We start from the raw sequence: 15,786 nt of genomic DNA on the forward strand, positions 1-15,786 counted from the left end.
CCCTATTAATTTTCAATACTAATTTAATTCCCTCTCACCTGAGCTGGTCCTGTTCTGAGACCCCAGGCAGGCTCTGGCTCTGTGTTGGGAGAGCTTTTGGTGCTCTTGGACTCAACCTCGAGGATTTCATCCCATTTTTAGCATCCTCCAGCACCTCAAATGATACAATAAAAATAACTGGAATGCTGAATAGCAGCAGAAATTTTGGATAAGATGCGAAGGAATTAAATCCTGGCTTCTTTCTCTAAGAGATTTGTATCTTTTTTGGGATCTTTCAGTACCTGGAGTTGTTTCCTTGCTGCCCACAAAAAGAAGTCCTCATGGTTGCTCAGCTGCTGCCCGGACCAGCCCCGAGTGCCATTACATTTAATTTTGGTGGGGTGAATGAGATGGGTGGTTGTGGATGGGATCTGCAGCCTGCTCTGCGCAGCGATTAGGAGTTTTTTCTCCAGGATTCCTGGCGCTAATGTGCTCAGAGCACTGCTGAACAGTTCTGTGATTTGCCTCGGAGACCAATCCGGGCCATCTCTGTAATGGGATTGTGAATTATCCGCGCTTCCCGGAGACACTGCAATTGTGTTAATGACTCTGATCGGAGATTAACGAGGGTGAGAGGAGATCCTCTCCCGATTCTCTCACCTGGAGGCTGCAGAGAGCAGCTCGATGACTTCTCTCGTTGCTCAGGGCTGTTACAGGGCTGGGGAAGCTACAGGAATTCCTGCTGGGATTTGGGCTGGAAGGATCCTAGAGCTCATCCAGTTCCATGGCAGGACTCCTTCTGCTATCCTGTTGGAAATTATACCAGTTTAAAAATTTTGTATAGCTTTAGTCAAAGGGTTCTGTTTGTCTTTACCCTAAAAAAAGGGATTTTAGGTTTCTTTCAGGGTGTTGTTCTGCCAGGTGAGGTCTGGTGAACTCAGCAGATCAGCAGGCTGGAGGAACCCAAAGATAGAGGTAAAAGATAAGGTAAAGATGATAAAGATAAGATAAAGATAGATAAAGATAAGATAAAGATAGATAAAGATAAAGAAGATAAAGGTAAAAGATAAAGTAACCCAAAGCTAAAGAGCTCTCAGCAGAACATTCGTGGAAAATCAGTGACTATCTACAAACAGCTACCCCAGAGCACCTCCAGCAGGGGTGAAGATTTCTGGTCAGGAAAGGACTGAGAGGAGAATTGGAGAATGAAAAATCTAATTAACATCAGAGGTGAGAAGATTCAGATCCAATGGGAAACTGAACACTGGGGGTTTGCTCAGCTCTGGCCCAATGAACACTGACCCAATACATTTCTGTGTATTTTTACTGTATAAAATACCTGAAAAATCCAGTAAATCCATATATCCTGGAATGATTCTCTCTGCACAGCTGGGCTGTGTGTGGATGAGATGATTTCTGTGGTACATCCTGGCCAGAACAACATCCTGGCCAGATAATAAAGTAATGCTTTGACTCTCTAACATTAAATATGTTGTTGGAGGGTTTTTGTATTTTTTTTCCTGCAATTTCGATGACACTGCCTGGGAATTAGCATTCCCAGGAATGCTGGAGGATCCTGGCTTTAAACCCTGCAGGTTTATCCAAGGAAAGACCCTTGGTGGCTTTGGGGACAGAGCAGTGTGGCAGGTATTCACTCAACCTCACCCAAAAGCAATTCCTTTGGTTGTATCCCAAACACACATTCATTCACATTTTACATTCACATGAACCTCTCACCCCTTGGCCTCAATGGGACTTTGAAAAGTGTAGGAAATCATGTAGAAATAGCATTTCTTCATAGATGGGATTGTTATTTTTAACAGAAAAATTGTTATTTTTTACAGGAACCTTCTGATTCCCAAACTATTCCATCCCTCCTTTGTGAAAATTATAGATATCCCCCCATGCTGGAAAGCTGAAAATTGGATTAATAGATTTCCTTTCAGTTTTCAAACACCCCTCTGCTGTTGTCATTGGAATTAATCTGCTCAGGAGATATAAAAAGAGCTTCTTGCTTTTCCTGGGGAAAACTCCTCCCCTGGGAATTCAGAAAATGGATTTCTCATGTCAGCTTTCCCCCTGCCTTCCCCTCCCTGCCACGCTGGAATTCACCTTCCCTGAGTTCCAATCTCCTCACATTCCTCTCCAAAGCAATCCAGACTCAGGTGTGTCGTGCAATTAAAGCGATAAAAAATGAAAATAGTGCAAAATGAACAACCCCCAGCGTGCTGGGGATGCTCAGGCTGAAAAATAATGGATGGAAAAGCAGGATGAGTGAGTTAAGGACCAGGAAAAGACACTTTGGGTTGCCCTGAATGTGCTCCTCAGGCTTCCCTGGGTTTTTCCTCTCAGTGTCTCCATGTCTGAGTCTGAGTGGGGTGGCTCTGGGTGTGCTGTGATGTGGGGTGGCACAGCATCCTGCCGGCTGTCCCTGTCCCCTCCGGGTCCCTGCCGGGAGCTGTTCTCTGGCACAGCGCCATGGAGAGCTCCACAAATCCCGTGCCGAGCCGCGCTGATCAATATCCCATGGTTAGTGAGGCCCGACTGAAATTAGGATCGATTTTCCGTCTCCTCCTCTTCCCAGTGCTGCAAACATCGCTCTGCCCCTTCCAGAGCTGCTTTTCATCCCACATTTTAAACTCACTGCCCAGCGAGGCTGAATTCAGAATCATAAAAATCAACCAATTTTGGGCTTTGCTTTTTTCCTGAATTCAGTCCTCACCCCGAGGTTAGCAGCAAATGATGTCAAACACCAGCAGCGATCTGTGGAAGTCGTGCAGCTTTGGGCAGCCTGAGCTATGGATAAAACCAATTGCAAGTTGTTTTCCCATTCGGAATTACTGTACACAGCTGGGAAATGGCCAGAGGGGTCAGATGGGAGAAGGAAAGGTTGTGTGGCTGTTTGGAAATGAGTTGTGCCTCAGAGAAAACTACTTGAGTTGCTTGGGTTTAATAGGCCAGGAGAGGATGTTCCTTGAAGCAGAGAATAAAAAAATTTAAAAAAGTGAAAATTCCAGGAGTTTTACTGACTGGATTGCTTCCAGCAGCAGCAGCCTGGCATCCCAAATCCCAGGGCTGGGTCAGCTCTGTGGGACCCCAAAATGGGGTTAAAATGGCACCAAGTGGGGAAACTTCTGAATGGTCATCCTGACCAATCGATTTCGTCCATAAATTCTATATTTTATCCATAAATTCTATATTTTCTGTGGCTGGCAGGAACAGAAAGTTGGGTTAGAAGCACCTCAGCCCCCAGCTGGGATCATGGTGGGTCAAACAGGGCAGAACCTCAGCCAGGATTTCAAAGTGCCACCTAAAATGTCTTTGTTGCCAAAATTTGGGAGTTTTTTAATTGGGAAGCAGGAGGTGGAGGTGATGTGTTGAGCTCCTGCAGCCTGCAGTGCTCACTGAGAACAAAATCTTTGTTCATCCTCACACCAGGTAGGAAATACAAGATGGAAATGTTTTTGTTTTGCCTTTTTTTGTTCTGCACCTGCTGGTGCAGGGTGGGAATCTCTGAATTCAGAGCCTGAACAGGGTTTGACTGTAGAACCAAATATCTGGAATAGCTGTTGCTTTTCCCAAAACCTTCTCTGGAATCAAGGACTCCTATGAAACAAAAGAAAACTTCCCTCTTTTACTCTGTGCATTATTTTTGTAGCTCTGATATTTCCTTTCAGACTTATGCAGGACTCATCAATAAATATATTGGTTTCTTTGTGGTTATTTTGGATTTCTAAATTTCAAATCTCACCAGTGGCACCTGATGGACCCTTTTGTTCAGGGGTTGACTCACAGTATTGAGGTTGAGCTGGAATCTCCAAGGGTTTCCCATAAAAATAAGGAATTTTTTCTCTCTCTCCTTGCAGGAAGAGCTCAGGAGGCTCCAGCCCGCCTTGGAACAGGTGAATGATGGCAAAGATTTGCTCCAAAGGTAAATGTGTCTTTTCCAAAAAAACTCACCCATGACAAAGTGAAATGGATTTTCTAAGGCAGCAAATCCTTGCTGAGGGTCTGTCCTTTTGTCACAATATTTCCCACTTGCTGATATTCCCAATTTTGCTTCTCTCCCACAAACAATTCCTGGTTTTAGTTCCAGAAGAACAATTGCTGACAACGGTGTCATTAATGTCCAGGAATATCTCAGATTAACTCCACAGGTTTGGCTCTGACATTCCACATTTCCATGCCAACTCCTGCTGCTCCCACCCCAGGCAGTGCTCCCAGACGCTGGATTTGGATATTCCAGCATTTTCAAACTGCTTTCTCCAAGCCATCATTTCCCACCACCAACTCCTCGCTCATCATTTATTACAGAGAATTTATTCCTCACCCCCTACATGGCTTTTGCTGCAGTAATTCATTTGCTGCCAGCATTCCCATTGTTCCTTTCCATTTCCCTCTCCAGCTTTCCCAGCGTGGCCCCAGGGGTGGAAGTTAATTTAGCAGGAATATCTGTTCCATTTGCCAGCGGGGATTTTTTATTTGCAGTAGCTCCTTTGCTGGGCTTGCCTGTCCCTGTGAGGTTTAGCACAGGGATTCAGGCACATTCCTATTGGAAAACTGGATCCAAACTCCCATTTTTTTGTTAGGAGTTGGACTCACAGAGCTCCAGACACCTTCTGATAAGCAGAACTTGTTTGCTCTTGTCCAGATGATGGAGTTAATTCCCAGGATTGCAGGAATGTCAGGCTGGGACATGTTAGACTCATTTCCTTTTCTTTCCCGTAGCCATCAGCTCGCCATGGATGAGGAAAATAATATCCAGAAATATCCTCTCAGCCTGCAGCCCCTGGAATCCAAAGTGAAAATGTGAGTAAGGGAAAATGTTGGGTCTGCCTTGGAATCAGGAATTGAGGTACCCAATTCCTGATCTGCACTGGATCCATCCTGGATTTCTGTGGAACTGGATAAAAAAGCTTCCGGCTAGTAAATTAATTAAGTTCTCGATGTTGAAGCGTGTGGAGCTGAAAAAATTGGGATTTTTCAGCCTGGAAAAGAGCAAGCTCTGAGGTGATGGAATTGTGGCTTTTCAGGGCCTAAAGGAGAGCTGCAGAGGGACTGGGGACGAGGGCTGGAGGGACAGACACAGGGAATAGGGACACACTGCCAGAAGGCAGGGATGGATGGGATTTGGGAGGGAATTCCTGACTGGGATGGAGTTCCCAGAGAAGCTGTGGCTGCTCCTGGATCCCTGGAATGTCCAAGGCCAGGCTGGATGGGTTTGGATCACCCTGGGACAGTGGGAGGCGTCCCTGCCATGGCAGGGGTGGGATGGATGGGATTTAACTTCCCTTCCAACCCAAACCATTCTGGGATGAACACTCCCTTCGAACCTGAGTTGAGTGTTAATCATCAGCGTTGCACTAATTTTGTCATTTCCTGTGTGACTCTAAGGAATATTTAGGAACCTGATAGATTTTCCATGTGCACAGAGGAGGCAAATTCATCACGGAGCCTTTTCAGTGGTGTTTTTCCCATCTGACCTCAAATCCCTCACGGGATCCCCTGGAAGGAGCCGCCAGGGGCTGGAGATGGGAGCAGAATTCCTGCTCTGGGAATTCCCCAGCCTCGTGATGAGGGAAAAGCTGGATTTTCCGGGAAGGGAAGGCGGCAGGCGGCAGCGCTGAGCCGAGGCGCAGGGATGACACCTAGCTGCGCCGCCGGGAAGGGAGCGATGCACATCCCAGTGAGCTCCCGAACTGCCTAATGCCAGCGGTCACGGAATGGTTGGGGTGGAAAGGAGTTTTAAACCCCTTTAGTCCAGCCCTGAGCGGGGACAGCCTCAGTTAGGGCTGTCAGCCTGATTTGGGGTGGTTTTGGGGATGGGACTACCTCCACCTCACCCTCCTCAGGGGAAAAAAGAAATCCTTCCTCATATTCCAAGTCAACCTCTTTTGGAATTACAGAATAATTTGAATTTTTGCAGTACATTACGTGATGTGATATAATGTAAGGAGTTTCCTCTGGGGTCACTTATTTTAAAATAATCAACTTTGAGTAATTAAAACTTCCCCACGTGTTTATCCGAGCCCAGGACTCCTCTTGGAGCTTCTCCCAGTGTGGATCCTCCAGCCCTGGTGCAGGAATTGCCTCCATCCTCACTTTCAGGCCATTAAAATATTAATAGATATTAAAATATTGGAAGGATGCAAAGTTTCAAGTTAATATCCAGTGTCTTTTGGGCTTTTAGTCGTGCAAATAAAGGCCAGATGAAATAATCAATTTTCAGGGAGCTTTCTGGGTGGGTAATTGCAACTTAATTCAGAATATTCTCCAGCTTTAAATAGGAAGTACCTGTAAATATAAATACGTAAATACAAATATGTAAATACTGCTCATCCCAGTGAATAAACCCTCAATTGCTTACAGATCCTACAAGGAGCTATTCCTACAGAGAATTGTGGATTTTGGAATTGTTCCAGGCCAGGTTGGATGGAATTGGAGCCACCTGAGCTGTGGAAGTGTCCTTGTCCATGGCAGGGGTGGCACTGGATGATATTTAAAATATTTTCCAGCCCAAACCATTCTGGGATTCTGTAATTCCATGACACTGCTCTGGTTCTCAGCTGCCAACTGCCCCTGATTATAATCTGAAATGTGATATAAATATAAAATGTTGGGGATTGCTAAGTCCTTGAAATGGACAAATGTGTATTTTTATTTTGATTGCGGGGTGTAGGAGAAATTCTGAATGATGGATGGTCTCGATTGAAATCACTTTGGTAGGGTTTGGGATCAGGTTGGACTCTGAGTAACGTGGTAGGAGGAACATGTAGGATGCTCTTTTCCAACCCAAACCACTCCAGGATTCCACGATTCTCCTTAATAAATATCCTAAATCATCCCAGTAGCACCTTATACAAACCCTACAGAGGTCATTCCAAGAGATCCTCATCCAGATGGGAAATCAAAAAATAGGAAATCCTAATCCCGATGTTTTCAGCCAGGAATATGGACTGAAATCCCTTCTGTTTCCTCAGCATCCAGCGGGCATGGCGTGAGCACCTGCAGCGCCACGAGCTCTCCTCACCCCCGGAGCTGCTGGGCAAGCACAGCCCATCCCTGATGTCCCCAACATCCCCTATGTCCTCAACGTCCCCAGTGTCCCCAGTGTCCCCAGCGTCCCCAACATCCCTGTCCTCGGGCAAGATGAGCAGCTCCGTCAGCATGAACACCTTCTCCGACAGCAGCACCCCGGTGAGTCTGCCTGGAATTCCTCCTTCTTCCTTTTCTGGTTTCTCTTCCGGGGTTTCGGATGAGTGAAAGCTCAGTTGTGGGTTCAGTGGGGTGATAAAGGGTTAAAAAGGGATTTTTGGGTGTCTCAATGACCTCCAGGCAGAGATGTCTCTGGTAGGTTCCTCAGGATGTGTCTCGATATCCAATGGATATCCGATATCCCTGTGGATATTGGACTTGGATTTCAGCAGGTTTTGGAGATGCTCTTGATGGGAAAAAGGTGCTTCCAACTGGTCTTGTGTTTTCCCATGTGTTTAGGATATCGTGGTTCCAAAAACCCCCAAATTGCTTTCTCTGAAGATCAATGCGGTTTCTTGGTTGATTTTTGGTTTTATTTTCTTTTATTTTGTTGGGGTTTTTTGTTGGTTGGTTTCAGTGTTTCCTAAAAGTGACTTTTAGAAGTTGATTTAGGGGTTAGAGAGCTCCATCAAATATTCCTGGTTTATTTTCAGTTGGGATGACAGAGCTCCATCAAATATTCCTGGTTTATTTTCAGTTGGGATGACAGAGCTCCATCAAATATTCCTGGTTTATTTTCAGTTGGGATGACAGAGCTCCATCAAATATTCCTGGTTTATTTTCGGTTGAGAGCTGGAGAGCAGGAGGATAAACTGGGCTGGAGTCTTGGGTTAGGCACTGATGTTCCATGGATTAAACAGTTTTGATTGCTTTAATCTGAGGAACAAATGAGGATATAAATGTTTATCTGCCGCTGGAATCAGCTTCCACCAGAGGTCCCTCGTACTCTGCACAGGGACACTCCTGCAGCGCTAATCCCTTCGGAAATGATACTTTTGGGATGTTTGGGAGTTCTGTATTTGCAGGAAAGTGAAGCTTGGATTTCGGGATTGGGATTTGTGTTAAACAACACCCAATGCCTCTCAATGCAAAGGAAGATGGGAATATTTTCTTACACTTTTCATGTCAACAACCTTGGAAAAGCAGGGAATACTTCTGAAGGCAGAGGAATCCCTAATTATTCAGTGTGTCCTTGATTATTACAAAACCTGATATCCCACAGAAGGATTAGGACTAGAAAAGTCAGATTTTCAAGTGCCTTTTTCCCTTTTTGCCCTTAAAACTTTTCCACCCTTAAAAAAATCAAACAAAACATGCAAGAAGTATAAACAGTAACTAAACCTGCATGAAACTGAAATCCAGGGGGAAAGCTGTACTCTCAGAGTGAGAAAAATGTCCCAAATCAGAGGTGAGGAATTTTGGCATCGTGTGCAGAACCTGAGCTCAGGGTGGGACACTCACAGTGACGGCCTGAGCACAGCTGGATCCCCAAAATGCCAACATTTCTCCATTTGGAATCATTAAAACTCCATCTGTTCACCCAGTAGGAATATTTCCAATATTTCCATGTTTTCCCAGCCAAGCAAACAACCAGAAAACTCAGAGCAGCAATTTTAGCAGCAATTTCAGCAGCACTTCAGTGGCAGAGGAGCTACCAGGGGTGGTTCTTGCTCCACTCAGCAGCAGCAGGAATTTGTTCTGCTCAGCCATTCCACAGCTCCCATCATCACCAGCTTTGAGTGTTTCCAAAGCCATTTTGGTTCCTGTGGGATTGGGATGACCAGGAAAACAGGCTTTGTCTCTGATCAGCGTGAGACACCAGCCTTGTAATCAATCAATTCATCACTGATTGATTGACTGATTGATTGATTGATTGATTGATGGGAGGATTGAACCCTCCTTGATTTGCTGAAGATCCTCAAGGTCTCTGATGGATTTGGCTTTTAAAAGGTTCAGTTCAGGGAGAGACAACCTCACTGTGCAGCTCCGACACTCAGGATGCTGATGAAACATTCATGGTGTTCCCTTGGAATTGAGAATTTGAACTTGTTTTGCATCTGCTGCCTCCACACTGCGGGAAAGCTGCTCTCAAAACGAAACCCTGGCGAGAAACTTGTCGAGGAGAAAAAGGAACCACGAGATAAAGGAGGGGAAAATACAGTTGGAACAATTCCTTGGTTTTGCTGTGACTCCCAGGTCTTGGTGATTTCCTCTGTGAGAGTTTTGTGTTCCTATGAAGCCAGAGGAATGGTGTCTTTGGGAATGTGGGACACTGGATTTTTGTGGATGCAGAATGAGAGGAGTTCAGGCTTTATTTGCAGCCAAAGTGTCTCATCTCAATACCATCTAATTGCAGTTGTGATGTCCTTTTGTTAGCAGTTGATAAATAAGGCCATAATTAATGTATTTTTGAATGGCACCACCTTTGTCTTCCTCCTTCTGGCTCAAGGGTTGCTCAGAATGGCAGCTGAGGAAAATGGATCATTCAATCCAAATGGATCATTTAATCCAAACTCATGGATGGATCACAAATAAGGGAAATGGATCATTTAATCCAAACTCACGGATGGATCTCACTTAAGGCAAATGGATAATTTAATCCAAATTTATGGATGGATCACATAAGGAAAATGGATCATTTAATCCAAACTCATGGATGGATCACACAAAAGGAAAATTGATCATTTAATCCAAACTCACAGATGGATCACAAATAAGGGAAATGGATCATTTAATCCAAACTCATGGATGGATCACAAATAAGGGAAATGGATAATTTAATCCAAACTCATGGATGGATCACACATCACTTGGGAGATTCTGGGTAGCTGGAACCCTAAACTTTTAAAATAAACATTTTTGCAGGTGATGTGATTTAACAAAACCATGATGAAGCCTTTTCTGGAATGCAGTGACCCATGAATGATGCCTGCTCTGGAGAATTCCTTGGAGAGCAGGCACTCCCTGTCCAGGAGGCTGTGTTATCCCATCTCCCGCCCTGCTGGGAGCCCCGGGATCGCCGGCGCTGCTCGGGCGTTCAGCACCGCGGACAGCGGGGAGCGCAGCCGCTCAGCACCGCGGACAGGGCGCGGCTCTGCCGCTGCTCGCTGCCCCTGCTGGGGTTCTTCCCCAACCCAGCCGCTCCTGACCTCCCATCCTGGAAAAACCTCTTTTCCTCTCCTAAAAATCATTGGGATGCTCGTGAGAACTGCACGAACCGATCCGGTAAAATTCCCATTTTTTCACCTGAGCTAAACACTCAAATATGAGATTTTCTACCAAGAACTGCCCTTTTTAGAGGTATGACCACACAAAACCTGCTTTTCCAAACAGGAATGGTTATTTTCCCACCTTTTCTCCACTGGTTGGTGTCACAGAAATATCCTGTAGGGAAAAGACCAGGATTGAACTCCTCAGCTACCAAAACCCAGTTTGTTTGTCTGTCCTTCCTGCCCTGTGTGGCACCTTCAAAGCTGGGAATTTTCTTTGGGATTTATTAAGTTTTGGTCCTAAAATAGAACTAAATCTCTCCCCGGCCTTTGTGTGTTCGCAGATCTCCCACCTGCAGGTGAATCCTTGGTTTCTATCGTGACATTCCCAGGTGTGTTTTGCACCTGCAGGAGTGCTAGGAAGTCAAGGAGCAGGGAATGTCAATGGACAGAAAGCAGTGCAATCCCAAAAATCAGCAAACATTAATATGGGGAACATTCCCTCTTTCCCACGAGCCTGAATTCCCAAATCCACGAGCGGCACAGAGGGAGCCATCTGATAAATATTTACAATGTGATTTCTATATAATGTCAAAATGCAAATCTTGCTCTTGAGCAGCGTGGATGGAAACATAATTAAAGATGAGGGAGACAAATCCAGCGCTGAGATGAAAAGGCCTTAATTAGAAATCAAATATTTGATGGTTTTTGGAGAAACATTGCCGCTGATGTGGCTGTCAGATAACATTTGGAATGGAGGCAACATGGAAACAAATGTTGTTTTCAATCCCTTCCATTGGCTTTGGATAATCTCAGCTCTAAATGTGAGCAGGGAATTGACAATGCTTGTGGCCTAATGTGAAATTTATCTTATAAATGGGTTTTTGATGGAGAAAGAGTTGTTGAGTTTGTGTTTATTTGTGTACATAATTATCAGGAATGATTATCCAAGTTGAACTCTCTTACAAATAATATCCCGTGGGATTTTAACTGCCGGGATACAAAAGGAGCCTGTTGATCCTTCCTGCTGGCAGGAGCAGAACACCAATAATTCCTTCATTTTTGTGTTGTGTGTGTTGAAGGTTGAGTATTGATGTGATTATTGGTGTCAATTTGAGTCACTGTGGTTTGCCAGCAGCAAAATCAATCCAGAAACGATCTTGGCTGATGATAAAACATCTGATAAGACATTTGTGAGGATGTTTCTGTGGGAATATTCAGCTGCTGGAGATACCTGAGAGCAGTTTTGTGGATTTCTGGGGTGGGTTTAGCTCTGGGAAAGTTCACAAAAGGATGACCCTGGTGGCTACCAAGGAGAAGTCCCAAAAATAGGTTTATTTATGTCCCACTTCAGGAAATCAGGCTGAATATTCATAAATCCTTTCCAAGATAATTTCATCTCCAATATCTCATTTATTCCCAATGGATTTGGATGGAATGGATTTGGAATGGGAAGGAAAGAATGGGAATGGTGGTTTGTCTCCAACACGAAATTTTTTGAGACTGGGACATTTCCAGCCATGGGTTTTCCATAAGGAATTATCTCCACTCACTGGAATGAATTACATTTTGATGGTGCCAAAAAAGGGGGAAAATCTATGAAATTTAACTAATGGACAATGCAGCCATGATTAGACCAGGAGGAATTAGATATATAAAATCTATTTAATAGAAACTTACTGGGATGGAGGGAAAATCCGATGGAAATTGTCCCATCCTGAGCTATTAAATTATATTAGTGGCTCTATCACCACCGAAATGTGGCAGCAGCACTTTAATGGGGTCTATTACAGAACAGTAGCTCTTCCCAAATATATCCAGATTATCTCCTCCCAAAGGCAGAGTATTGATTTCCCCTCGTAAAATAAATTTGCAGAGTAAATACACCGGAAAAGTGTATTTTGGTTGGAATAAATACGATTTGAGCTATTTTGCTGCTCAGGATTTAAGCAAATAACAATCATTATTCTGTTCTCTGGGAGATTCTGCCTCTATTTCAATACCTCCAGTTTTGGAGCCAATTTCACACCTGTGAAATGACTTCTTAGGGTGAGATAAAGTTCATTAGGAAGGCATAAATGACATTTTAGTGGGGAGAATGCGCTGCACAGTTCTGCCAAAGGGATGCATTTAAGGAAAATTTCCTCTGTCCTACCCGCAAAACAGTGAATTTTGAAGGAATTTCCCCTTTCTCTGTCTCCACCCCATGCTCTTGTATCCAGTAAGATTTTGTTTATCAGGATAACCTCACACCCCAGTTGTGTCCTAAACCCTTGGACTGAGCTTTCACCTTTTCATCACTGCTGACTTCTGGAATGTTGACCTTATTTTGCCCTTCTTTGTGGGCATTTAATGCAATATTTTCCCTCCAGTCGGACAGGGCAGGAAAATGCTGGGAGCTGAGCAGTTTCCATCTGGAAACAGGGGAGATTCCAGAGGTGAACTGTGGAATATTCCTGTGGTTTATAATATTTGCCATTTTCCTGCTGTTCTGATATCGCATTCCCCACACCGTGTGCGCACCACTTGTGTTCGTTATTTCAAAATTTTGGGAGCTTTTGTTTTTCCAACCCAACCCTTGTTTCCCGCTCCTAATTAAGGTGCTGCGTTAATTGCATTAACTCCTCTCATTCCTGGCCGTCGAGCTTGGCAAACGCTGCTCTCATCACGTCAACAGCCACATTTCATTTTTTCTGAGGTATTTAAAATTCCGCTGCTGTTCCCGCGATCCTCAGCCAGTGGATTATTTTTCATAGACAGACAGTCCATCCTTCTCCTGGGGGTTTTATGGACAGAGTGTATAAAATGATAACACAATGAACAGGCCACCTGCCGTCCTCTATCAGCTGCTTAAATCAGCGCCTCCAGACAGAAATTCAATGCAGGAGGAGCTGTTCCAAATGGATTTTTCAGGTACGAGGCACAACAAGGAATTGCAGGAGTGTTCTTGATCCATTGGCACCGAGATAGCTTTAAAGACATTTATGGGCCTTCAATAAAGATGCTTTCAAACCGTCTTCAGAATAATAAAATCGCCTCGGCGCTCTGAGGAGCTCGGAACAAAATCAAATTATTGTTAGATTTGATTATGTCAGTGTCCAGAAATCCCAGATATTGGATGAAATCCCCTGGTTTAGTGAGAAGCAGAAGGAAAATCTCATTCAGGGAGGGAAAGGAAGAGCAGGTTCTGCATGCAGGAATAGAATATTTCCCTGTAATTTTATTTTTATGTAAATTATGTAAATTAGATGAAGATGTCATAATATTTCCCGTGCTGAATTCGTGGTATTTATGAACACTGCAGTGCTGTTTCCCCCTCTCCTGAAAAAACCTGCTGTGCTTCTCAGAATGCCGAGGATTTCTCTTGTCTCCTGTGTTTAATTTGGCAAAATTGGGATGAAAACCAAAATACTGAACATTGAAGCCAAATTTCAGGAAGAGATTTCTTACCTCGAAGGAATTGTGAGGGAACATGGAGGTGCCACGGGGAATTCAGTATTTTTATTCCAGAGCTGCATTTGTTGGGATGTGGAGCAGTTCAGACTGGTGGATTCATGGATTCACCATCCCTGGGATGTTCCAAAAATGTGTGGATTTGGCGCTTGAGGATGTGGGTCAGAGGTGAACATGGAATGATGTTTGGCTTGATTTTGGGAGTATTTTCCATCCTTAATGCCTATGATTCCATGAAATGATGGCCTTGGTTCCTCTACCCGACACTGGGAGTTCTGCTGGGGCTTCCTGCCCATGTGGGACTCATTTGGATGTTTCTCTTCTTCATGGTCAAATATTTCCTGGATTTTCTTCCCAAATAATTCCAAATTCCCTTTGTGGGCTGGAGTTCCACTGGTGGCTGTAGGGCTCATCTGGACATTTGTGTGTTCCTTCCCATTACCCATTTGGGTTTTTCTTAACCCCAAACCTTTGCCTGAGCCCTAAATCTCCTCCAGGACAGCAGTGAGGCTCAGGGGAACTCGGAATTTGCACATTCAAATCCCAGTCTGGCTTTTCCATCCCCACATTTCCATTCCATACCTTTAATCCTGATCCACTTCTTCCTTAAGTGTATCTCAGGAAGGAAATCCTAGGATTTCCATCTGCAGGAACTCCTTCAGTCCCTTCTGATGGAACAGATCCTTGGCTGATCCCAAATGGAAGGGAATTGTGACCTTTCCCTAAGGATTGCTGCTCCCTCTTGGAGAAATTTCTTGAGGGCACTGATTCCCTGAAAATCTGAGTCTGACTCATCACATTATCAGAAATCCCCAAATATCCCAGAGTTCCTTAACTTGCTTTTCCAGGAGGTTTAATAATCCAGAAAATAAGGAATATTCACTTTTTTTCCCCCCAACGAGGAGATATTTCAATTCCAAATATTCCTATTTGATTTCCCTCAGAGCATGAACTTTCTGCAGCAAAGTCCTTTCAGCTCTCCTTGTCTTCGGGATACATTTTTTCCACGCTTTTATTTTAAACCCAGCGCTTTGACACAAAAAAAAAGAAAGAAAAAAAGAATTATTTCATTTATCAGAGGCTGCACAACACACTGGATAATGATGGCAAAGAAACAAGAGGCTGTCAGTGCCTCGTCTCTCCATGAACAAGGAATGTCAGAGCTCCTGGCTGTCAATGGATTCATTTTCCAGAGGCACTGAAGGGCTTTATTTGGGATTTTACAGCACCACTGTCATTTGTTTCCAGCCTCTGCCACACAGTGGGACTTTGTGCTCTGGAAGGGTTGGTGTCAGTGATGGAAAAAAGGTCCAGGAGCTCATGGAATCTCTTTTGGGATACATGGGACTCCCTAAATAATGTTTGACCACATCAATGTGAGTGTAAAGAGAGGGAGGGTTGGAGAAAGGCCTGGCTTGGAGTGACATAACAAATCATGTTTGGGTTTCATTCAGGGAAATCTGGGTTTAGTCCCAAACTCTCAAAGTTTGGCTCTTCAAAGACGATTTTTTTAAAATGTGCAATTTAATTAATGTGCAATTTAGACTTGTGCAAGTCTAAACCCTAAATCAATTTAAAAAAAAATAGAATTAAAAGTCATTTTTAGCATTACCTGAGGTTCTTCTTTTCATTTAATCAAGGCTGAAAAGGAACCTGAGTATAAGATTGCTTTTCCTGGTGTATTTTCCCGTCAAAGATTTATTTCAGTGTGTTCTCCAGCCAGGGAGCACCAAAAGCAGTGGGAATGAGCTGTGGTTGTAATTCCAGCCCTGGTTTGGCTGCAGAGTTGGATATTCTGGATTGATCCATGCCAGGAACTGGGATGTCTGAAAGTGAACCCTTTATACATTGGATCTTCTGCTCCTCCTGGGTTTTTTCCTGGAATTCCAGGATGATTTGGGTTGGAAGGACCTTAAATCCATCCAGTGCCATGGCAGGACACCTTCCACTGTCCCAGGGTGACCCAAGCCCTGTCCAGCCTGGCCTTGGACATTCCAGGGATGGGGAAGGTGTCCCAGTGTGCTGTCTATATACTTGGTTAAATCAGGAAATAAATTTAATTCCTGTGGAATGTCACTGCAATCATGGAAAGCACCTGAGTTGTTGGGGA

The 15,786-nt window shown here is 44.2% G+C and overlaps 1 protein-coding gene across 1 annotated transcript in view; it reads left to right on the forward strand.

Annotated features, from left to right (window-relative positions):
* The first annotated feature begins 4,707 nt into the window (after nucleotides 1–4,707).
* The window catches only part of SCHIP1 (schwannomin interacting protein 1), a 65,405-nt gene continuing 54,326 nt past the window's right edge, over nucleotides 4,708–15,786 (forward strand). Inside the window, exons 1-2 of the mRNA XM_085068936.1 lie at nucleotides 4,708–4,788; nucleotides 6,960–7,176. Of these exons, the coding sequence (XP_084925062.1) occupies nucleotides 4,721–4,788; nucleotides 6,960–7,176 (285 nt within the window). The 5' untranslated portion in view covers nucleotides 4,708–4,720. The remainder of the gene's footprint in view (nucleotides 4,789–6,959; nucleotides 7,177–15,786) is intronic.

Source organism: Lichenostomus cassidix, chromosome 9 (assembly GCF_008360975.1).
Source record: "Lichenostomus cassidix isolate B80296 chromosome 9, HeHo_3.0, whole genome shotgun sequence".
NCBI lineage: Eukaryota > Metazoa > Chordata > Aves > Passeriformes > Meliphagidae > Lichenostomus > Lichenostomus cassidix.